The sequence below is a fragment of the Lacerta agilis genome, chromosome 12 (genome assembly GCF_009819535.1).
Source record: "Lacerta agilis isolate rLacAgi1 chromosome 12, rLacAgi1.pri, whole genome shotgun sequence".
NCBI classification, from domain to species: Eukaryota; Metazoa; Chordata; class Lepidosauria; order Squamata; family Lacertidae; genus Lacerta; species Lacerta agilis.
The window spans coordinates 36,808,554-36,833,474 of record NC_046323.1 but is presented as its reverse complement, the minus strand read 5'-3'; the positions used below and the strand labels follow the sequence as shown (position 1 = coordinate 36,833,474).

Genomic DNA, 24,921 nt, shown 5'->3' with positions numbered 1-24,921 from the left:
GGTTTCTTTCCCATAGGGAAACAGTCATTCCTGATGGGTTGGTCATGCTGCCTAATGGGAATTGAGAGTTCAGTAATACCTGGAGTTTCTCACTCCTACATTATAGGGTTTCTGAGCATTGGAGTGGCTACATCCAAATAGGCAGGGAGGGTTGGAGAAGAATTCCTCCCCCCCCCAGCAGAGCCATCTGATCATCCAACACTCCTGAAATTGCTTCTGGGTATCTCAGTCAGATTATGCTCTTATCCAGATTTTGTAATGGAGCTCCTTTGCACAAAAAGGGTGCACAAAATATGTATTTTAAGCATTAATGCATACAATATGTGCTGTTTTATTGGGGGGTGGGGGTGGAAAAGCACTTTAAAATGTGTGTTTTATGTAAAGATGTGTATTTGACCACACATTTTATTTTATTTTTAAACCCCCACCAACAAACCTGCATGAAACAGGATAGAAATGACTGATGGTCGAGCACCAGTGACACTGGAATGATATAAAATTAGACTGCCGCAGGTTTAGTCATTGCCTCTTCTCAGCAGGGCTAAGAAAGCTTCCTGCTCAGGCAGAGATTTTCCCTGGTGAAGACCAGTCTATCGTGACTCTGATTCTTGTTCCCTGGTTCTGGTTCCTGGCTCTGACCTCCAGCTTTGCTCCTAGCTCCCATTATCAGGCTCCCCGCCCGCCACCATGGCTCAGCTCTTGGCAGACACAAAAGAAAGCAAATCCGGAAGCTGCAGATCTCCCATCTAATCCAGATACATAGCCAAGCATACTGATGGTGTTACCCTCAACCTTTGAGAAGAGCTTCAACAAAATACAAGGCAAATTCTTTTCCAGTCTACCTACCTAGCTAAAGGGGCATAGTTCAGTAACATCTTGGGGGGGGGACCCATCTGAATGTCTCACACAGCACAGATAAATGGTGAAGTCAAGTCAGTTTGAAGAGACATGGCTTTTACCCCCCCTCCCCCTTATTAATAATGACTCAAAATTCTTAGACCCTTCAAATACCCACGTCTTCCTTGCTTTGGAGGGAATATATTAATGCATAATAAACACACAACACCGGTAACGACTCTTTTTGGATAATTTAATCATTTGCTGTGATCTAGTCTGACTTTGTATTAGGTATTCTGCAGTAGATACGGTAGATACTGTCATGTACATTTACTCTAAGCTGCTTTCATTTTTATTTTTCTGAAATCAACAAGAATTATTTACAAATTATTAAAAAAAAAATACTTGCCAGCCTGTAGCTTGGTAATGCACATTTCGATTTTGTATGCTGCCTTTGCATTTGAATACTGCTTGCGAGTAACATATCCCCGGTAAGCTAAAAAGAAATAGTGAAAGTTTTTTTTTAAGCAGACACAATTTTTTTCCACTGAACTACTGATGCATGCTCAGAGTAGAAACACAGAGGAAATACATTCGGAACCAGGTATATAGATGAGATGTTACGCAGATTCCAAGCTCATGATAAGAAAGCACATTTGGATCAATATAAACACAGTTTTCTATGTTCAAAACCAGCCTTTCCCCCAAATTGGTACCCTCTAGAAATTGTTGGACAACAACTCTCACCAACCCTGGCCACTGTACATACTAGCTGGGGCTGATGGAGAGCACCAGGTTGGGGATGGGTGCTCCAAGTTCAGGACCAAACTATTAGTATTATTCTCTTGACACAAAAGCCCATTCAGTTTTAATAGGGAACAATTCTGGATCAAAGTTCCACCCATCACATTAAAAGTGTGAAAGCATTAACCATCAAAAGGGAAGATTCTCCATACGTTGGTTCTTATGATTTTATTGTGTTAACCACAAGCAGAACTTTTATCACAACGTAATACAAAAAGATCAAACTTATCCATCCTTAAAGAAATCAGCCCTGAGTGCTCACTGGAAGGACAGATCCTGAAATTGAGGCTCCAGTACTTTGGCCACCTCATGGGAAGAGAAGACTCCCTGGAAAAGACCCTGATGTTGGGAAAGATGGAGGGCACAAGGAGAAGGGGATGACGGAGGACGAGATGGTTGGACAGTGTTCTCGAAGCAACTAGCATGAGTTTGGCCAAACTGCAGGAGGCAGTGGAGGATAGGGGTGCCTGGTGTGCTCTGGTGCATGGGGTCACGAAGAGTCGGACACGACTGAACGAAGACGAATACGTTGTGATAAAAGTTCTGCTTGTGGCTAACACAATAAAATCATAAGAACCTACTGGATCAGACCAAAGGCCCATCTAGTCCCGCAGCCTGTTCTCACAGTGGCAGGCCAGGTGCCTGCAGAAAACAGGTCCCAATACTGATCCTTGAAGAACTCCACTTTCTATTTCACTTCATTTGGAGAACTGTCCATTTATTCCTACTCTGTGCTTCCTGCAACTTAACCAATTCCTGATCCACTACAGGACATTGCCTCTTATTCCTGGACTGCAAAGCTTACTCAGAAGTCTTTGGTGAAGTACTTTGTCAAAAGCTTTTTCTAAGTCCAGGTACGCTATGTACTTGCCTTGTCTTATTCAATGAAATTTTCAGGTGGTCTTACTCTTAGCTTGCTCCTGTTCTTAAAATAACATGTCATTCTTTAAACGGGGCCTGTGATTATATGCCATTAAATTAAAAATACGATTTTCTGAAAAACAGTCCATGCGGAGTGGGAACACAACTCTAGGGTTGTGTGTGTGTGTGTGTGTGTGTGTGTGTGCCCATTAACCCCACCCCAGCTACAACTGAACCTTCACCAGATATCCCCCAGGCCCCCAGTTGAAGGTGCTGTGGGCTTGACTCTTGACATCACCATGCAATATATATATATATATAAATTTATTTATGTTAAAATATAAAATTTGCCACTCAACATGACTAACAACAGCAAGAAGGTAACAAAACAAGATAAAATATTATCCACATCAACCGCAACAAAAAGAGCACCTGCTGTTTTACACCAAATTTTTTATTTCACATCTATATGCACAGAAATATGAACAAATACTTGCACATAATTATGTTTGTTACATTGAACTATTACCTGCTTGTATTTTAATTGCACTTTCTTCCCTTTTCTCCTTTATCTTTTTGTATCTCTTTGAACCAAGCCACCCTCTGACATACGCTTGAATCAAAACAATCCTGTTAATGGTCTCCTTTCGCATTAAGTTCAGCTGCTCTACATGATAGTATTTGAGAAATACCTGTAGGAGGTAAAAAGAGAAGAAAGAACTACATGGAAGGCTGATGACTCCTTCCATCCATAAATGGCACCCCCAGTGTTGGACTCTCCAGAGTTTAAAATAAGCAATTGTAAAGGGACCCCTGACCATTAGGCCCAGTCGCAGACGACTCTGGGGTTGCAGTGCTCATCTCGCTTAACTGGCCAAGGGAGCCAGCGTACAGCTTCCGGGTCATGTGGCCAGCATGACTAAGCCACTTCTGGCGAACCAGAGCTGCGCACGGAAACACCGTTTGCCTTCCCGCCAGAGCGGTACCTATTTATCTACTTGCACTTGCACTTTGACATGCTTTCAAACTGCTAGGTTGGCAGGAAGCAGGGAACAAGCAACGGGAGCTCACCCCATCGCGGGGATTCGAACCCTAGGCTCTGTGGTTTAACCCACAGCGCCACCCGCATCCCGCAGTTGTAGATCTGCCTTAATAATGGCTGTTTGTTCTTGAGGAATATATTTCTCTATCTCTCTGCCAATCCTGGACTCATCAGACCAGGGAAACTACTGACAAACACAATAACTTTCAATTCCAAGCTGGCTGAAATGCATGTGAACTTGCATACCGCATCATAACAAAACATAATGTTTAGGGAAGTTTTTAATATTTAATGCTGCATTGTTTTTAACAATCGATTGGGAGCCGTTCAGAGTGGCTGGGGAAACTCAGCCAGATGGGCAAGGTATCAATAATACATATTATTATTATTATTATTATTATTATTATTATTATTATTATTATTATTATTCAACACACTTTCCCTCTCCTTAGATCTGAGTGTAATGGCAGAGCAGGCAGAGAATTTGGGACGGTCTCCTTTAGGAAGACATTTAGCTGCACCCAGTTATACAGGTGGAGCTGAGATCAAAGAAACTGGGCTCAGTTACTGCTTCAGCTCCAATATGATGTGTGACTTTGGATTGGACAACTTTTAGTTTATCTACCTTTTACTCACCCACCCGCCCAAAGAAAAGAATGAGAATATAAGGTGATGTTTATGAAGTGCAATGCACACATGATTGATAAGAGCAATATATCTAGTGTTGGTGAATCTGTAATCCTCAACAAGAGACTGGATGCCACACCTTAACAGTGGAATTTATTTATTTCATAAAATGTATATACTGCTTGTTGTTGTTTTTTTTAAAAAAAACCCAAAGTGGAATTACGAGGGACCTGTCTTCATCTTTCCTGTCTTCTCTGCCGCCCATAAGATTACAGTAGGGGAAGACCTACTGTACCCAATGTACAGTAGGTGGTACATTGGGTAGTTTTGTGGGTAGAGCATGGATGGATCTGTGAGATGGAAAAGGAGCTTTTGGGACCATGTTGCCCTTAGATCCCTGGCCACAGCAAGATGTAGCCTCATTCCAACTTGTATTAGCAGAGGCAACTCTTTTCAAATCCATCAATATAGTCATTTATTCCATTTATTTCAACGGGGGCTGCATCTAATGAGCAAATATACTACCTTAGTTTTCCCAAGTATCCAGTTATCAAGCTGGGCTTTTTCCAAGATGGCAGCACAAGTTTCAGGGCTTACAGGGGGTTTGTCACTTGATTTGTAACAAAGGAGATAGTATCTAAGAGAGAGAGAGAGAAAGAGAAACCCAAATCCTTTAGTATTGCATTTGCAAATGACATTCAGCACCAGTCAGTCAACTTTTATTTCATTCACACAAACTGTGAACTTGCATGCATGCATAATAGTTCACATTTGAACTGATCAGCACATTCAGAAAAACCACGTGGTACAGCCCCCAGTATGGTGCCACGTTAACATGTCAGTGGCGAATGGCAAGTTTGAATGGTCTGCAACATAAAAACGAAAGAAGTGTATATACCAGATATCAAATATACCAGAGAGAAGGCTAAACAACAAGTCTTCTTCCTGACAAACACAAGTTTTGCACCAGAAGCAGGCTTTCTGTATGGGAGAGCATTCAGTCATGTTTCCCCAGCTGCCTTCTGATGCAGTGCAGGCTGAGATCAAGCGTTTTTCTTAATATATAGATTGGCGCTTCACTCCAACTTACAATGCTCCCAACTTGCTTCTGAGTCAAATGACTCTTTAGAGCTAACCTTAACCACTTGCACACACAAAACATGGAATGAATTAAATGCATGGTGAACGTTTCAATGTCTGAATAACTGAACCATTCAACAAGCGGCTAAGCATTGAACAGTATCTAGATGCCAACAGAAGGTTCAAGGCAGTTTGTTGAAGATGAACTGAATGGAGAGTTCTTCAGTAGGTCTAAAGTTGACACCACCCTGATGAAATGAACATGGGTGGATGAAGGAAGAAATTGGATGAAATGTTCTTCAGTAGGTCTTATATAGCCACCACCGTGACGGAATAAACACAGGTGGGCAAATGAAAGAAGACCTGTCCTCCGGATTTGCAACAGGTTTCGCTACAAAGCTTCATCAGTTCGAGGCTAATCAGACAAAACAGTAGGCACAAAATGAGAAAATGTGCCTGTGAATAGTTTCTCATTTCTCATAGTTCTCATGCATATAATTCATTCCATGTTTTTGGCAAAACCAGTATTGATCTGCACATGGCATTGTAATATGTTTTTGCTTGTTTGAATGGTTATTAGTCAATCTTCATTCAGTTATTATTCTAGTAAATTCCCTTTTACATTTATTAGCCAGTTTGTGGTGGTTTGGTTTGGTTTAGTGCCACCATCCCTCAGACCATGTGGTAGGCCGGACTATATTTTGAAGAGGAAAAAATGAACGAATTCCTATGCCCCACAAATAACCCAGAGATGCATTTTAAATAAAAGCACACATTGTACTCATGTAAAAACACGCTGATTCCCAGACCATCCACGGGCTGGGTTGAGAAGGTGATTGAGCCGCATCCGGCCCCTGGGCCTTAGGTTGCCTACCCCTGGAATAGCATAACTGTTCTTCAGTGTATTGTTGGTCGGTTGTATTTATTGTTTTCACTGTTCCTAATTTATTGTGAAGGAATTGTTTAAGCAGAATTTTATTGTATCCGGAAAGCTTCTTCTTTGTAGACAGAACTACAGCACAGGATGTTTAATCTGTGCAGTATTACTAAATCAATATGCAATGCCTCCAAGCACATTTCATCCCCACTTTTCCAGAAGCTTTCCCAGCATCAAGGGGTGATTCACACATGCTTGTCAATGCTGGTTGACTTTAATGGCAAGCGATGGTTTGGATGTGTGAACAGATAGCTGCAGATATAATACTGCAGACAAAACTTCTGTATTACCTTGCATCACTGAAAGGACAAGACTTTTCAGTGGACACAGTTCCCACCTTTAGCTGGCAGTTGGCCAATGTGCATCAATCCAGGGTAGAAAAGCCTGAGTGAACCAGAATCTGGTTTGGTACTAAAATGTCCCTTCTGGATACAGTTTACCAAAACAACATTTGTAAAGGACTTACCGCTCTATGAAGTTAGCAAACAGAATACGGTGAGAATAACCCTGTCTCCGGATCCGTGCCGTTTCCAGAATCCCCGTGTAGCGCAGCTGTACCAATACCTTTTCTCTGTCATATTTGTTTGCCTGTCGATCGTTGTTCGGCTTAATGCAGCGCACAAAGTGAGGTTGGCCAACCACCATTTTAGATAACAAATCCATGAGCGAGTACTGAAAAGGAAATATGGGGAGAAGCCTTTGGAACCCCTTCCATACAGTATCTTTCTTGTGAGTGCTCAAGAGCTTTGCAAAAGTTGTATTCTTTGAAATCTTTTTGAATTTTCCTTGCACCAAATTAAGAAGATTATGGATCTGCCCAGTTTCTGTAGGTAATTATACAGTACACTGTATTTGCGGTACCCGTGTAATGCATCTGATATAACACGTGTGCAGAGGGTTCACCTATAGCAGGAACTAGTACAGTTGCACTGTTCCCATGCTGAAAACACCTATATCCTATCGCAGGCACATAATTTCACAATTGATTGCTGCCTTAAACTGTACTTTCATGGCAAATTCTAGACTCCAAAAGCAAGGTTTGCTGCCCTAGTGGTTGAAGGTGTGGGATATAAATTTATTAAATTTATTAAATAAATAATACTTTTTCAAATAGGTTGCATATGAGCTTTTGATTGTTCCAAAGAAACTGAGAACATTCATTGTCTTGACTTTTCAAACAGGTAAGTAAATCGTGGAGTTGCTTTACGTACTGTACTGAACTGGTTTCTAAAACAACGAAATTTGTAAAAGTTAGTGTTGTGAATTGCTATGTAGATACTTAATAAAGGCTTGAAAAGCAGTACCTGCAGCTTATAATTTACAGTTCCCAGGGATGCTTGTGTCATCTTCTGGCTGATATGCACACTGTCACTTTTAAGCACTACTTCTTGGTTGCATACTTCTATGCTCAAAGTCATGTAAGAAATCTCAGTATGACCTTTAGTGCTCAGAATTATTAATACTATTTTGTTGTGGCTCGTGGCTTAAAACAAAACATTGAAAAAGGGGCCTGTGGACCCCTGCCTATTCTGCAGCCTTTATGAGCAGATGGGCGATGTAATTGCCTGTTGGCAAGAAATTGTTAATGGCAGTTATGGCACAAAATGATGTTCTGAGAGGTGTTCTGCAGAGTGTCTCCAATGCAGATTCTTATGCAAAGCCAAGGAACTAATTGTGCATCAGGTTGACTCAAAGGAAAATAACAGCAATAATGGAACAGGGCATTATTCAAATGTATATTCAAAAAGTGCATTACGTTCTCCTTTGGTTGTGTGCTGTAGAGTACCAATTTGGATGTGTACCATAGAATTATAATATTATCAGTGACATAATAATGAAGCCCAACCAACTTGGACAAGGTGACTGTTATAATGTTTGGCAGTGACACATTTAAGTGCTGTTATGAACATTAAACATGCTAACAAACTACAGCCAGACCTTTTTCTGACTGTCATTCTGTCCCTATAGATTTCAGCCTCTCATATAAAATAGGGCCTGTTCAACCAATAATATCAACTATATTGTATTTTGCTTAGGGCAGTGAAGCTTCTGTCTCCCAATTGGCTAAGCTGCCATAGAAGCATAACAGGTTCAGCTTTCCTGGGAATCTAAACGGTTTTTGTCATTTCTATGTGAGGAAAGGAAAGTTGTCAGTTTGATTGGGATTGAAATCCATAGTAGGCTCAGGGACCAAGGCCAGGAAAGATCTGTGCCTGAAACATTGGGGAATCAAGTGCTGCCCAGCCCATCAGTGGAGACAATGCTGGGTTAGATGGACTGATAGTCTGATTTACAGGGCAGCTCCTTATGGTCAAATGCCTGGAATCAGCAAATGGTATGGGCATGAAAATGCCAGGGACCAAGAGACTTGGAGGATCAACTGTGGCTAATACGTGTACAATTCTACTAAAAATAATAATAATAATACTGAGAAAACAAGAGCCAGGTGAGATGGCCCTGTTATCACATCCCCTGCTAAGCTAACTTGTGGGTGCACCAGAGAAACATTTGGCCAGCACCTAGCCTCCCCCTCAAGGTCACATGGGAGATGGGGAAAAAAAATCAAGGAGCTGTAAGAGATATCCTGAAATGTAAACATCTGGAAAATGGCAGGGTATCAGTTTGAGTGAACCAGGGTGCCCTGAAGTGTTTTTCCTCAAAGGAGAACCTGTGGCCCTCCAGATTCATCCCCCCAGTACGTACTGGTCATGCTGGCTAGGCCTGATGGGAGTTAGAGTCCAACAACATCTGGAAAGGCACAGGTTTCTCATCCCTGCTTTGGATATTCTAACGTCAGTCTAAAAGCTTTCAAGTTCCAAGTGAGTTATCTTACACTTAAGGAGAAATAGAACTGTTGCATCTATAGAGATGGGCTCAGAAATCAGCAGGCTGGTTGCTGCATAAATCATATATATTAAGAGGAAGAATAACAGCTAAAGCTTACTCTGAAATATGAAGCAACTGTCTGCGTTTTCATATTGGTTGTTTCCCTCGGATGATGCGTGGAATCCTCTGGCTCACTCTATATGTATCAAGAAAGAAAATAGCACCTCTTATCTGTACAGTGTCTGAAGCTTATTGCACCAGTTCAACAAAGTGTCCTCTTAAAGAACACTATTAATAATAAAAAATAGTCATCCTAAGCTGCAGATGCTACTGAGTAATCACTAGGAAAGTCAGAGGTTATTACACTAAAAACATTACAATACTTTATCACACCGTACACACATGCAGAAACACACACATATACTGAACACAGTTTGATAACTGAACATACAGATAGGTATCTGTCGCAAATGGCATTTGAAGGAAAAATGGTTTGTCTAGATTTCTCTCTTTCTTTTTTTTTAAGATCAGGACTGTTAACATCCTGCAAATAATAATTCTGCGCCCTTGTCACAATGGTTGTTTTCAACAGAGCCCGATTAACCCCACAGCCAGAACCTTGGCATGTTCTCTTTTTAAATAAACATACCAATCTGGAACACATTTACTTGGAATTAAGACTTCAGCGTAGTCCAGGGAACATACTTGCAAGGAAGCAGGCTGAGGGATGAGTGCTAAGGACAGTGACAGCAGAGAATTAATTTAGCTTTCCCTGAAGTAGTTATAAAACTATAGTCAGAAAGAAGGGAAATGTAGGTGTTTTTTTTACCTCACGGAAGGAATACGAATTGCACAACACAAAGAAATCCAGCTAAACAGAAAAGAAAACAGGAGAGAGAAAGAGAGAGGGAGAGAAACCAAGGAAGGGGGTTACTTGCTTACTTTTGTTTGTTTGTTTTAGTAGCAACAACAACATTGCCCCTCTCGACTTCAATATATGGGTCCAGACAGCTGCCCATGCGGTTTCCTTACCTTAGTTTGGCTGATGGATTTCTGTGGCGTCCATGTCTGGTAGTTTATTGCACTCTGGTTTTCGTATGTGCCAAGTTACCTAAGAGAAGAAAGAAGGCACCTTACTAAATGTGCCCACCCCTCTGTATATTAGTCCAGGGATGAGCAGAAGGTTGATCTACTGGGATAACTCTGGGAGACTTGCAATTGATCCGAAAGATTTTCTTACTCCCAACTGTTTGACAATAGCAGTGGCAGAACGACTACCTCTCCCTATCACTGATGAAGTGGAGAAAACTGGGGCAGAGGTCGCAAACCCAGGCGGTCAGAGCCTCAACATTCGCTTCCCAGCCGTGGTGTTGCTTGCTGTTTACCGGAGGGAGAGGGCTGAGGGAGCAGGGAGATCAGGAGCGTGCGGGGTTCACTGGCAGGAGTGACAAATTGTTTTCACTGGTGCACCTGCACTGTGCAAACCTCCTTGCCCCTCTCCCTCTGATAAACAGCAGTGACACTGCTCCTAGGAAGTTAGCATTGTGGTTCCACCCAACTGGGCAAGCTGCTTCTGAGTTTGGAGCAACCCAAACTCTGTGTGGAATGAGGGTACGTTCAGCTCAGTTCTGGTACTCAGAAGAAACCCCTGCGCTCAGCAGCTGCTTAAGCAGCACGATATTCTTTAGTTCCAAGTGAATGTATTTTGCCTCTGCGTGGATCTCAGGGCTCTAGTAAAAAACAACAACAACCAGTGGATTTTTTCTTTAAAAAAAATGTTTAGGGGTACTGTCAGGGAAAGAGGGGCTACTCGGGAGGAACAGGGAGAGAGAGAGGAGCAAGATAGTGTTTCCTCCATAGAAGGGGGGTCGCTGGGTTACAGAGAGCAGCCACCGATAATATCCACTGATTCATCTCCCAGCTCAAGCCCCCCGTCAGGAATTGTCACCGGAAGAGGGGAAGGTGCCAGGCTATAGGAGGGCAGGGCAAAGACCAAGAGCAGTCAGTCTCAGACAGGAGGAGGAGACGATGGGGGGGGGGGGGAGGCGACGCAGACGTCATTTCAAAGTGCCCAGCCGTAGCTGTGTTGGCGGGCAAGACAGAGCCCGCCACTCCGAGAACTGAAAGTAAATGACTAGACGTATTCCAGAGACTCTGTAACTACATTTGACAATAAATAGTTTTAGCTTACGGAGAGCCTGTCGTTTCTCATGAGCAACATCTAAAGGGGGAGCAATCCCTTACCAGCTACTTCCATTTTTCCCTACTCCTATTGAAATACTGCCCCTCAATGAGGCCAAACTTAGATTCACAAAATGTTTAGGGGTATGTGTCTGTGTCCCCCCAGAAAACAGCACTGACGACAACACAGTAGATTCCGTAAGATTGAAGTCTGCCCTCCATGTATGATTATTATAAACAAATTTAAGAGCAGATGAAACTTTTTATGTATGCAAGTACGGCCTGTGCGGATTCTGTTAGTCCAGAAATGGGAACTATGTTGAGATGGCAAAACTTCCAGGAAGAATAAGAAACCAGGAAGAGGAGGTCTTTAATAAAGAATGGGGAAAATTTATAATTATTTGAAAAACTATTGTAAACAATCACAGACATTGGTAGGATTGACAGAAAACTTGTAGCAAAAATTTGAACTATGGAATGATAAAGGATTTATAAGAATAGTTATGAAAGAGATGCCGAGGTGAAAATCATTATATTAAGATCCACAATGGGGGGAGGGAAGTCAAAGGGGACTATATGTATATTGTTATTTTTTTATTTCACTGTTTATATAAAATAGAAATAGAGAAATAAAATTTATTTTAAAAAATAATACATGTAGCTTTCAATGAGCCACAAGCACATTCCTCGTTTTCCCTTTCGCTTGTGAAGAGAGAAGAAAATGAATACTTGGCATTTACATTTATTCTCCAAATCTTATTGATGTGATTATAGACACCAGAGCCCCCCTTATCACCCTCACCTTTTGTGGAACTGCACTGCCTTAGAGAAGTACTGGTGTGTTCTGCATCATTTTGAAGCAAACCGTACAATTTTATGATGGTTTACCAAGTGTAATATATCTTGGGGGGCATACCCACACTGGGCAGGAAGCATTTTAAATGCCCTTATAAAGTGTCTTTATTTTTATGTTTTGCATTTATATCCAACTTTTTTTCTCCAATGAGCTTGAGGTGGCATACATGGTCTCTCCCCCTCCTTGGTTAATCCCCACAACAACCCTGTGAGGTAGGTAAGGCTGAGAGACAGCAGTTGGCCCAAGATCACGCAGTGAGCTTCATGGCTGAGTGGGGATTTGAAAACCTATCTCCTGGTTGACATTCAAATCTATTAAGTAGTGGTGGACATAGCAGACGACACAGTGATTCTCCAAGCAGCTCTCTTTATTCTCAGGCTGGAACAGAACTGAACTGAAGGGCTGAGCCAGCCTGCTTATATAGTACTCAGTAACATGCAACAGTAACAACTCTTTCTAGCTACCCAATCCGTGAACGGCACTCTCACTCCTTCATTTGCATGTGGACCTGAGTGAGAACTGCAGTCACGGTGGGCAGAGTGAAACTATATACACAACACCCTAGTGGCCTAGGGTGAGAACTTCAATACATAACAAACTACTACACACGGCGCCTCCATCACCTGCAACTCTATTGACAGGCCCCCACTGGTCCAGAGCCAAGCCCCAGCGGTGCCATGCCTGCACTCCTGACGAACAGCTGAAGAGGCTTTTGCCTAAATTTCTTCTTTGCGTGACTACGGTATCCTGCAATTCAGAAGGGCAATGCGGACTAGCAGGGCCTAGTAGGCTTACTATTGTGATTTGCGGGGACTTGATGCACTCCAGTTTACAGCATTGCACCAAGATTTTTTACAAACCCCTGACTATAAAAAATTCTAATCCCAAAGCCCTCCATAAAGTGACTTCCTCATACAATTCCAGAAGTGGCTTCCAATTATGCCCGAATTTAACTACTAACTTAATGTTGCAGTTGCGTACTTGGGGAAAAATATATATACACTTGTGGGAAAACTAATTATGTGCGGCTGCTGAAATAATTGATGAATAGTGCATAAGCATAATTTGCATTTTTCATATTCTCATGCCATATTTGATGTGAGCAGTGACAAATATGACCAGAATGGCTGACCAGCATTGCCAGCAACCTCCTTTTCTGGTCTCAGCTCTGGCTCCGGAGCCGCAGCCAATTGGCTGGTGGTGCAGGTCACCTGGATGATGCACAGCCTACAGGGACAGCCAGGGGTCAGAGCATGGCACGGCGTGACCCCCTGGGTCAGGGAAGCCAGCGCTGGGTCACAAAAGCCGCCCACGTCATGACTGGTGAGTGGTCACTGCTGGTTTACTTATATATGGAGAAAGGTACAGGGACCCCTGACAATTAGGTCCAGTCGCGGACGACTCTGTGGTTGCGGCGCTCATCTCACTTATTGGCTTGAGGGAGCCAGCGTACAGCTTCTGGGTCATGTGGCCAGCATGACTAAGCCACTTCTGGCGGAACCAGAGCAGCGCATGGAAATGCCGTTTACCTTCCTGCCAGAGCGGTACCTATTTATCTACTTGCACTTTGACGTGCTTTCAAACTGCTAGGTGGGCAGGAGCTGGGACCGAACAACAGGAGCTCACCCTGCGCGGGGATTCGAACCGCCGACCTTCTGATCAGCAAGCCCTAGGCTCTGTGTTTTAACCCACAGCGCCACCCACGTTGTTATGTATTGAAGTTCTCACCCTAGGCTACTACTTAATACACGTCCCTGACACTTATATATGTGGTGGTGGATAATAATCATGAACCAAGCACTATGCATCCTTGGGGGGCAGAGGGTGCCACTGAAGCCTGAGAGAATGTCAAATGTAAAGAGAAAGAAGGTATCTTTTTTCATATGTGGTACCACATATGGTCCTGTAAGATTGCAAAAGTCTTCTGGGAAATGATCCATAATGAATTGAAAATAATTTTGAAAAATAACCTTTGTTAAAAAAGCTACAAGCTTTTTCTCTAGGTATACTGGAGAAGATGTGCCGAAAGACCAGAAGACCAGAATAAACTATTTATGTATGCAACCACGGCTGCGCAAATGATATATGCCCAAAACTAGAAAGAGGATTTGGCCCCCAAAAGAGACCATTGGCAATTAAAACTGATGGAATTCGCAGAGATGGCGAAACTTACTGGAAGATTAAGAGATCAAGACAATAGACTTTTGCAACAGAATGGGGGGGGGTTGAATACATGAAAACAAATTGGAAACAATTAAAAACGTTAGCAGGATTGATATAACAAGAGCAGCAAGAAATTTATAGGAATTATAAAGGATAAATTTGTAAAAAGGATAAATTTGGATACGCAGTAAGAAAATGACAGAAAAATAAACTGCAGAAGGGAAGGGAGAGAAGTCACAGAAAATATTATGTGATTTGTGTAGATTTACCGTGTTTCTCCTAAAATAAGACACCGTCTTATATTTTTTTCCCCTCAACAAAACACAGTATGGCTATTTTCAGGGGATGTCTTATTTTAACCGCATCGCATCAGTATGCTGCATAGCCACGCCTCTCCAGGCTGTTTTAATGGGAGGTGCCGCATCACTATGGCTTATTTTCGGGGAACGGCTTATATTTCGCAATGCATAGAAATCCTGCTATGGCTTATTTTATGGCCATGTCTTATTTTAGGAGAAACACGGTATATTCTCCTTCATGGATCACTGCCTTGTCGTGGCGAAGGGGCTTGAATAACTCAGGGAAGCTATGAGCTATGCCATGCAGGGCCACCCAAGATGGACAGGTCATAGCAGAGAGTTTAGACTAAATGTGATCCACCTGGAGAAAGAACTGGCAAGCCACTCCAGTATCCCTGCCAAGAAAACTCCATGGACAAGATTTATATTCATTTATATTCAAGATTTATATTCATTGTTGAATATTGTAAAATGGAAAAAAATATATTAACAAAATAAAGAATGTCAAATGAAGAGTTCATATCTTTTCTTTCGAGTCCTTCCTTCATTATACTACAAGCAATTTCCCCTGCAACATACTGCTACGCAAGAGTAGGGACACAGAGTTGCACCTTACATTTTTTTTACTGGAAGTTAAGCAAATAAAGAGATCTGTTCAAGAAAATTGGAGATATGAAAGGAACATTTCGTACAAAGATTACCACAATTAAGGACAAAAGTGGAAAGGACCTAACAGAAGCAGAAGACATCAAGAAGAGGTGGCAAGAATACACAGAGGAACTATACCAGAAAGATATAGAGGTCTCATACACCCCAGGTAGTGTGGTTGCTGACCTTGAGCCAGACATCCTGGAGAGTGAAGTCAAATGGGCCTTAGAAAGCCTTGCTAACAATAAGGCCAGTGGAAGTGATGATATTCCAGCTGAACTATTTAAAATCCTAAAAGATGATGCTGTTAAGGTGCTACACTCAATATGCCAACAAGTTTGGAAAACTCAGCAGTGGCCAGAGGATTGGAGAAGATCAGTTTACATCCCAATCCTAAAGAAGGGCAGTGCCAAAGAATGCTCTAACTACCGCACAATTGCACTCATTTCACACGCTAGCAAGGTTATGCTTAAAATTCTACAAGGCAGGCTTAAGCACTATGTGGACCGAGAACTCCCAGAAGTGCAAGCTGGATTTCGAGGGGCAGAGGAACCAGAGACCAAATTGCAAACATGCGCTGGATTATGGAGAAAGCTAGAGAGTTCCAGAAAAACATCTACTTCTGCTTCATTGACTACGCAAAAGCATTTGACTGTGTCGACCACAGCAAACTATGGAAAGTTCTTAAAGAAATGGGAGTGCCCTGATCACCTCATCCGTCTCCTGAGAAATCTGTATGTGGGGACAAGAAGCTACAGTTAGAACTGGATATGGAATAACTGATTGGTTCAAAATGGGGAAAGGAGTACGACAAGGCTGTATATTGTCTCCCTGCTTATTTAACTTATATGCAGAATTCATCATGCGAAAGGCTGGGCTGGATGAATCCCAAACCGGAATTAAGATTGCCGGAAAAAATATCAACAACCTCAGATATGCTGATGATACAACCTTGATGGCAGAAAGTGAGGAGGAATTGAAGAACCTTTTAATGAGGGTGAAAGAGGAAAGCGCAAAATATGGTCTGAAGCTCAACATCAAAAACTAAGATCATGGCCACTGGTCCCATCACCTCCTGGCAAATAGAAGGGGAAGAAATGGAGGCAGTGAGAGATTTCACTTTCTTGGGTTCCATGATCACTGCAGATGTGTGACAGCAGTCACGAAATTAGAAGACGCCTGCTTCTTGGAGAAAAGCAATGACAAACCTAGACAGCATCTTAAAAAGCAAAGACATCACCTTTGCCAACAAAGGTCCGTATAGTTAAAGCTATGGTTTTCCCAGTAGTAATGTACGGAAGTGAGAGCTGGACCATCAAGAAGGCTGATCGCCGAAGAATTGATGCTTTTGAACTTATGGTGCTGGAGGAGACTCTTGAGAGTCCATGGACTGCAAGAAGATCAAACCTATCCATTCTCAAGGAAATCGGCCCTGAGTGCTCACTAGAAGGACAGATCCTGAAGTTGAGGCTCCAGTACTTTGGCCACCTCATGAGAAGAGAAGACTCCCTGGAAAAGACCCTGATGTTGGGAAAGATGGAGGGCACAAGGAGAAGGGGACGACAAAGGATGAGAGGATGAGATGGTTGGGACAGTATTCTCGAAGCTACTAACATGAGTCTGGCCAAACTGCGGGAGGCAGTGAAGGATAGGCGTGCCTGGCGTGGTCTGGTCCATGGGGTCACGAAGAGTCGGACACGACTGAACAACAACAACAAGCAAATAAATTGTTCCCCCATGACTTTTCAGCTCAGCTGCTTTGCACACAAGAAGTCAAAGGTTGAACTCTTGACACCTCCAAGTAGGTAGCCAGAGACACTTGCTATAAACCCTGGAGAGTGGCTGCCAGTCAGTGTAGACAATAGCAAGCTATATGGACCAATGATCTGACTCAGTGTAAGGTAGCTTTCTTGGTTCCTAGTCTTTGAAACCCACAGAAGTGCAACAGCTGAGGCACAGGGTTCTGCAACAGACTGAACTATGTGGAAAGAGTTCCCAGAAGGTAGGACATGAGGAAGGACGGCTTGTAGGGAACGTTTCCTGGATGAGGGCAACACATCCGCTGCGTAGTCTTCATTCTGCTGCTCCTTTCCTGTGGTGCTCAGTATGTGGCAAATGCCTGCTTCCCTCCATAGTAAGGTGGAAGATGCTAGCCCAGTTGTGAGCTCAAAAGCAGGCAGCACCTAACCTGGACCTGGTCAAATGGTAGCATTAGTACTGTAAGACACATTACCTGTTTTTTGTAAGAGGGTGGGATTACCAGCTGCCGAGTCCAAATAGTTTCCGAGGATCGCAAGAGCAGTACAATGTCAGCTGGTAAGGTGTCCCGGTTTTTGTTCAAGAATCCACTTGCGTTATATAGAACCTTTAAAAATAAAAAAAATAAAAACCAGGACGGCAAAAGTTATGCAGCAAATTTCCTTACGTTGACCAATACTTCCGTGCATTAGGCCTACTGGTTCCAATATCAAACCATTCATTAAAAAGCTACAAAGTGGTAACAATCTACAGCAGTGGTGACAGTGTGGAGATGCTGAGCTGTTCTCCTGACACACATCCTTGCTGCTTACCTGCTATGGGGCTGTGAGCAGGGGTGGCGGCAAGGTCCAAACTGGACCTCTACCACCCACCCAACACCTCCTGCCAATGTGCTCATGTGCCCCTGACATTCGCACCGGCCTGCCTCACCCCATGCTTGGGCTACTGGTGACATATGACTGGGCCTCAGGCGGTAATCAGAAGCTGATTCATTTGCAACATCACCCACCCAAGTGATCATCAGCATACTTCTGATCCAAAAAAAACCTAACATGCCTACAATGGGTCTGTTAGTGAGTGAGGCACTGCTTCAGGTAGTTTCCAAATTTGTATTCCATTCCTTTGTTTTTACAATTGCCTTGCTTATGCATGCCTTAAACAGCAAAAAGGATGCCATGACTGTTTGTTTTTGGGCTGTGATACTGGAGGATTTCTCTCCCAGCAAAATTTTGCCATTTAGTGGGAAGAATATAAATGCTGATTCTGAACCAATTATTTTTAATTATCTGAAGTCTCATGTCCTCATGTGCCACAAAGTAAAACAGGTATCACGATATTATTGAATTATGCAATTTGATAGTGTTCTATAATCTGCTTTGGAGAATTCTGTCTTGAGAAAGGTAGCCTAAAATTATTTTTTAAACCAAACAAATAATATACCTTCCCTGCATAATGGTAAATCCCAAACGTCAAGTCTATTCTTTTGGTCTCAGAAATATTTTGATTTCAGGTTGTCTTCAAATTTTTCTGTAAGGGAAACACACAGGTTTTCTTCTAAGGAATAACATAAATGCACTTATGCCCATAGTTGTTATCTGCAAATGAGTAAGCATGTGCAGATGCTTCCATAAAAACGTCTAATACCGTTTTGGTGGTTTCTTCTCAATTGGTGTAATACAAATGGCCCACTAGTGGTGGCGGGCATAAGACCATTAACTGCAGGGTCTAAATTACCTGTCTGCACCACTGCATGTAACTCACCCCTGTTGTAGACAACACTGAACTAGTTAGTCTGAAGGTGTCTTTCAGTAAAAGGCAGCTTCCTATGCTCGCTCTTCCCAAAGGCACAAGACACAGAAATGCCACTGGCACCCTTTGGTCTACTCTGATTGGCAGTGGTTGTCCAGAGGTTGAGACTGAAGTTTTCCCCGCCCCTAGTTGGAGATACACGGGATTGAACCTGGAACCCTTTGATAACGGAATATGAAAACACAAGGCAATGCTCTTTAACTTGGACTGTTAATACCAGTGCACCTTTAAGTACAAGCTGCAAACAGCTTACCCACAAGTGTCGATCAGTGGCGCGAGGAAACCGGCTTTCCTCATCAAGCAAGGACAATAATCCCATTGGTTTTTGCAGGAACATATCTAACAGGGGCCTGTTGTCTTCATACTCAATAACTCGTGCATCAACGCCTTCGTACAGGTATTCATTCTGCAACAGAGGACAAAATGTGCTTTGCTGAGCGACACTGTAAAGTGCTTCATGTAAATGAAGAACATAGAAGGGAGTCGGTGCTTTTAGGCTAGCTGTCAACACCCCCGCCCCCCCCCCCCGAAATAAATCTGTTCTGCAGCAAATCTTTCATCCCCTGCTCCGGTTTGGAGAAAACTAAAGCCTCTGTTTCCTGTCAAAGGCATTTTTTATGACCCCAAACCTTCACACTAAGTATTTTTAAACCTACAGACATGATTCTGAGTATAAGGTGGCTAAAACATCCTCACATGCATCAGAATAAACACTTCTGTGTTGTGCTGATAATTCCCCCCCCCCTAAAATAGTGAATTCTTGTGAAAAGTAGCAGGGTTGACAGGGTTGAAAATGCAGGTGTGTTGTGTGGGGGAGATTAAACCACTATTTATTCAGCTTTTGTATGACGAAAGCACAGTCTCCCCACTGATGTGACATACTGACAGGAAATAGCCACCACGCAATGACCTCCCATCTTCATTAAGTCTCTGGCTTCTCCATCAAGATTACCAAAAGCAACATCAGTGAGCGCTAAAGGTGTGGGTACGGTTAATACCTGCCTCTTAAAGTAAAGCTGTAGAGGAGTACATTGAGTGGGAGCTGGTTTATGTGATTTGTGGTGGATGGTGCTTCCCCAGTGTTTTCTCAATGAGCTGAAATTGGCGTTTTTGCTCCAATTAGCAGGACAAATGCCAATTTTCATTATATTTTAGCAATATATTCTATCTTGTTGGCTTTTTTTTTGGGAAACCTCTTTGGAAACTTTGCTGAAGGGTGGGCGGTTAATTAGAATTATAGAACTGTAGAGTTGAAAGTTGTAGAGTTAAAATATAATGAAACTGTAGAGTTGGCCAAACTGCGGGAGGCAGTGGAGGATAGGGGTGCCTGGCGTGCTCTGGTCCATGGGTCACGAAGAGTCGGACACAACTGAACGACTGAACAACAACAACAGAGTTGAAAGGGACTGCTAGGGTCATCTAGTCCAACCCTCTGCAATGCAGGAATCTTTTGCCCAGCGTGGGGCTTGAACCTATGACTCAGATTAAGAGTCTCCTGCTATTCCAACTGAGCTATGGGTGGTATGTCCACCTCTTTATATATATATAAATGCAAATATGTGATAGGTTGTCATAGCCACTATGATTTGTCCAGTTAGCATTATACACATAGGAGCTGTTACATTAATTGACCAGTGCAAAAGCAGCTACAGCAAATAGCTTGTATCCGGGCCATTCAGGTTAATAGTCCCCTTCTATTGGTTATGATGATATGTGTTACATGGGTTAAGTGCATTTTACAAATTTATATACAGGTATATTCTGCCTCTAAAGCAAAGGACACATTAAGCAGCAAAGTAGCCATCTGGAAACCACTTATTCAAAGTGCAGTTAGAGGAGTTATTTTAGATTATAGCATATTCCGAAGGGACAAGCCTATTTATTACCTTACTTGGCACTGTAAAAGCCCACTCTTCTGGGTGAGAACTGTTTTTTCCTCACTTATTCTTGTGGTATGAAACTGGGAAGAGACACCAGGCTTGTTTTTACCAAGCCACCCTTGAAATGGCAGGATGCAGGCTATGAAGTGGGGGAGGGGAGAAGGAGAGGGAGATGGAGAGGAAGAACATCTCTCCTTCTTCCAGTTTAAAGGGAGACTTCTGGGGAGTAGAAAAGGTACTCTCTATATGGCAATTAAGCTGCACTTTGGTTCAGAGCAGAGAGCAAGCTCTGAATCTACAGCACAGTGGAGGAAATTTTCAGGCAGGCAGTAAAGAGGTCCTTTCCTTCATCTTCTTCCTCCACAAACCCCCCATGCTCTCCAAGTCTCCCGATTCAGGCTCCTAAGAGCTCCTATTAAGAGTTTGGAGCTATCTATACTTGGGGATGGGACGCGGGTGGCGCTGTGGGTTAAACCACAGAGCCTAGGGATTGCTGATCAGAAGGTCAGTGGTTTGAATCCCCGCGACGGGGTGAGCTCCCATTGCTTGGTCCCAGCTCCTGCCCACCTAGCAGTTCGAAAGCACGTCAAAGTGCAAGTAGATAAATAGGTACCGCTCTGGCGGGAAGGTAAACGGCATTTCTGTGCGCTGCTCTGGTTCACCAGAAGCAGCTTAGTCATACTGGCCACATGACCCAGAAGCTGTACGCCGGCTCCCTTGGCCAGTAACGCGAGATGAGCACCGCAACCCCAGAGTTGGACACAACTGGACCTAATGGTCAGGGGTCCCTTTTATACTTGAGGTTCTTCCAGATGACCCTTTTACAGCATTCATCCTGGTTTGCTTGCACGAAGCTTGTGGGAAGAATGTAAGCAGGACCAGAGCTCAACAACTGAGATGCTTGCCATATAGCAACTGTTCCATGACAAGCATCCATCCTGATTTGCTTGATGATGTTCTCATTTGTTCACCCTACAGGTTCCAGTGCATTCAACCGCCATTTTCCAAACCACAAAAAGTCAATTTCTTTGCAAAAGCAGATTTGTTGTGCTGTGGCAACAGAGTGCTTTAATCCACTTAAATGGCAAAACCCCAGCTTGCCCCAGTATGCTCTTGAATCCCTCCCACAAATTACTGACAGTCTGGGGGCAGCATACCGGTAATAAAAAAAAGGAGTTTACTGGATCGAGGCTTATAGTCAGCAGTTTCTGTAACATTTGCTCTTTTCCTTGACTGGGGAATCTTTTCCTAAACAAATACCCCACTGCCATTTTAAACTGTTAAATATTCATTTTTCACCCTTTTAATAAGCTCCTGAAGTCTGTTCACTGACCCTTCAAGTTCATTAGCATTTTGGTAATTGCACTCTCTCATTTGGCATCCATCTTAAAAAAATCAGATTAAACTGCACAGTCAGACTAACACCCCACCTTTTGAATTGTAGTAAATTTCAAAACTGAAATAAAAGCAAATCGTCAATTCCCTCCCCCACAGAATATTCATGGTTAATATGCTTGTTGGCAAATGATTATAAAAGTTCCAGGTTATTAAAGAGCTGCTCTGTATGATATTCACTTTAAAAAAAAAATCTGCTGCTGAACCATAAATTACACAGTACACCTTATTCCTCATGAAAACAACATAGCATTTGCATCAAACCTATTATCACTGTGTTCTGTTGCCTGGATACTGTAAATGGGAAGCCTAATGTAGTTTTAGACGGACATTTAAATTGCAGAAAGCAATCATACAGTTCTGCATAGAATGTATTATAAACAAAGCATTTTACAGTCTTCGGTTGTTCGTTGCCTCTGCAACAGAAGTTGTAGGTAACTTTTCCCAGATAAAATTGGGCATGGGTTCAAAATTACCAAGCTCACTTTCAGCACGCCCACCCACAACCTTTTAGCCTTTGTGTTAAATGCTTTCTTCTTCTTTTTTTACATATAGAATGAACTTATCCTTAAAAATTAGCGGGATAGACAACAGAAAGTACATGCACCAAATAGTTAAATTATGAAATTCACTCTCAGAAGTAGCGGTGGGCACTAACTTGGGTGGCTTTTAAAGGGGATTAGACAAATTTGGTTATGGTAAATCTATCCATAGTTACGAGCCACAATGGCTTCCTCATGCTTCTATTGCTGGAGGTCGCATGACTGTGAATACCAGCTGTTGGGAATCACAGGTGGAGAGAGTGGGGCTGCCCTTGGTTTCTGCTCAGGGGCTTCCCATGAGCATCTGGTTGGCCACAGCGAGAAGAGGATGCTGGGTAAAAGAGATGCCTTTGGTTCTTGTTATGTCCTTGAACACCTCCTAAGCAAGGGAGGTAAAGAGACTGAAAAGGACTGCTTGGTCACACTTGTCAGCCCTGCTTCCACCAGAGGCGCCGTCTTGCACCTAAGATTGGGGGGCCTGGCATGTGTTGCACGCGTGCTGTTGCATTGTCGGGAGGAGGCCGAGTGCAGTGCGGCTTCCTCTCTTGCGCTCAGGAGGAGCCAGCCACTGAATTGTGCCTCGCCTGGCTCTGCACTCAGCCTCCTCCGCCACTTCAACATTGAGGGGGCCCGGCCCCTCTGCCAGCCAATATGAAGGGGGCCGAAGACACCTCCGCCTCTAGGAGTTGGCATGCCTAGCCTCCACCATATTCCTTGGGCTTGCCATACATTCAGAATGTGTGAGAAGGGGTCCTATGCAAATAGATTAGTATGCTCGTTAAGCATGGGGCTGAGGGGTGCATTAGCTGAGAGGCGCTCTCCCTGTCAGTGTGCAAAAGGTGTTGATTCGAACACTTGAGGTGACATTCAACTAGTTTTACTCGAAGTTAGACCTAGTGAAGTTAATAGACCTAACGTAGTCATGTCCACTGATTTCGATGGGTGAACTCTGACTAAAACATAAGCTGACTGGGAGTCCTACCTGTGTGTTTGCCTTTAGCGGATGCATCTTTTTTCTCTTGGTTTTTTGAGTGGCCCAATAATTCAATAGGCAATTTGATGCTGTCATTTTCATTTCAGTGTGGTCTTTATGCGATTTTAAAAACTGAGCCACTCTTTTGGTTTTGTACGATACTTTGAGCTGGGTTTTTTTTTAAAGCAGCATAAAACACTTAAAATAAACAAACACAACACAGACACACAAATTATAGCACCCACCTGCTCCCATGCAAAGACATGTTGGTTGAAGTAGAACTGGATCTGCTCATTGGCAATGTTGATGCAGAGCTGTTCAAATGAATTCTTTTTGAAGTTTTCAAAACCAAAGATGTCAAGAATCCCAATGTTCAGCCCTTCGTCATTTCCGCTGAAATTTACAGAATTTGTACATTAGATTCTCCAGTGGCATTTGGTTATTTTAAATCAGCTTCAACCTTGCAGCTACTTCAAAAACATAACTATTCCATGTCTGGTTTAACATGGTTGGGAGTCAGCAACCGGGCAGGGTCTCCTCCAGTTTGAGATGCTGACAGAGTCTAATGTGCTGTGTCCCAAGGAGAGTCAGTCGGAGACCGAATGTCTAACCAGAAGCCCTTTATTTCTGAATGTAAGAGTGGCCACAAGATCAGCCAGTCCTTGCTCCTGGGCAAAGAGTTTTCATAGAAGGCACAAGTATTTGCATATCCCGTGGGTAAATTTGCATTGCAAATCTGAATTTCCAAAGGCATCTTGCTCTATAGCAATGTATCCCGGCTGAATCAGGACAAAAGCCCCTTGCTTAAAATATATGTAAGAGATTGGCTGCAACACTGACAATTAAACGAGGTATTTAAAGAAGATAAAAAGAAAGGATTCAGCTATACTTTATCTAGATTCCAAAGTGAAATCATTGAAGATAATACAAAACTCCCAAGGAAAGCATGTAAGTTACTATTAGAGTGGGAAACTAAAGACGAGGAAGTCAAAAGTGTGATGATAAAGTGGCAACAAGACCTGGGACACAATATACAAATGGAAGATTGGGGAAAATTATGGAAATCTAATTTAAAATTTACTGATTGCATATTGTTAATTGATAATTATAGGAAGATGATGTATAGATGGTATATTACACCTGTAACAATGGCAAAATGTATAAAACAGGCTCTAAAAATGTTGGAAGTGTAAAGAAAAAGAGGGTACGTTTTTACATATGCTGCTGAGCTACCAGCCTTTCCTAGCATGCAAAGGTTAGTACGAAACCCAAGTTAGTTTAACACTCTTATGTCAAAAAGTTCTAAACAGAAATGAAGGCAATGGGTTGCATGTCACATTCAAGAAATAAAAATGGTAAAAGGTATGAACTTTATATTCCAAACATTACTGTGAGAGCAGGGC

At 42.7% G+C, this 24,921-nt stretch overlaps 1 protein-coding gene across 1 annotated transcript in view; it reads right to left on the bottom strand.

The window, feature by feature from the left end:
• Positions 1-24,921, bottom strand: part of MYO3A (myosin IIIA) — a 103,838-nt gene that overhangs the window by 23,557 nt on the left and 55,360 nt on the right. The window contains 12 exon segments of the mRNA XM_033165957.1: positions 1,247-1,333; positions 3,032-3,194; positions 4,697-4,808; positions 6,655-6,860; positions 9,133-9,210; positions 9,844-9,885; positions 10,047-10,121; positions 17,395-17,526; positions 18,360-18,411; positions 18,413-18,446; positions 18,978-19,134; positions 23,764-23,911. Of these exon segments, the coding sequence (XP_033021848.1) occupies positions 1,247-1,333; positions 3,032-3,194; positions 4,697-4,808; positions 6,655-6,860; positions 9,133-9,210; positions 9,844-9,885; positions 10,047-10,121; positions 17,395-17,526; positions 18,360-18,411; positions 18,413-18,446; positions 18,978-19,134; positions 23,764-23,911 (1,286 nt within the window).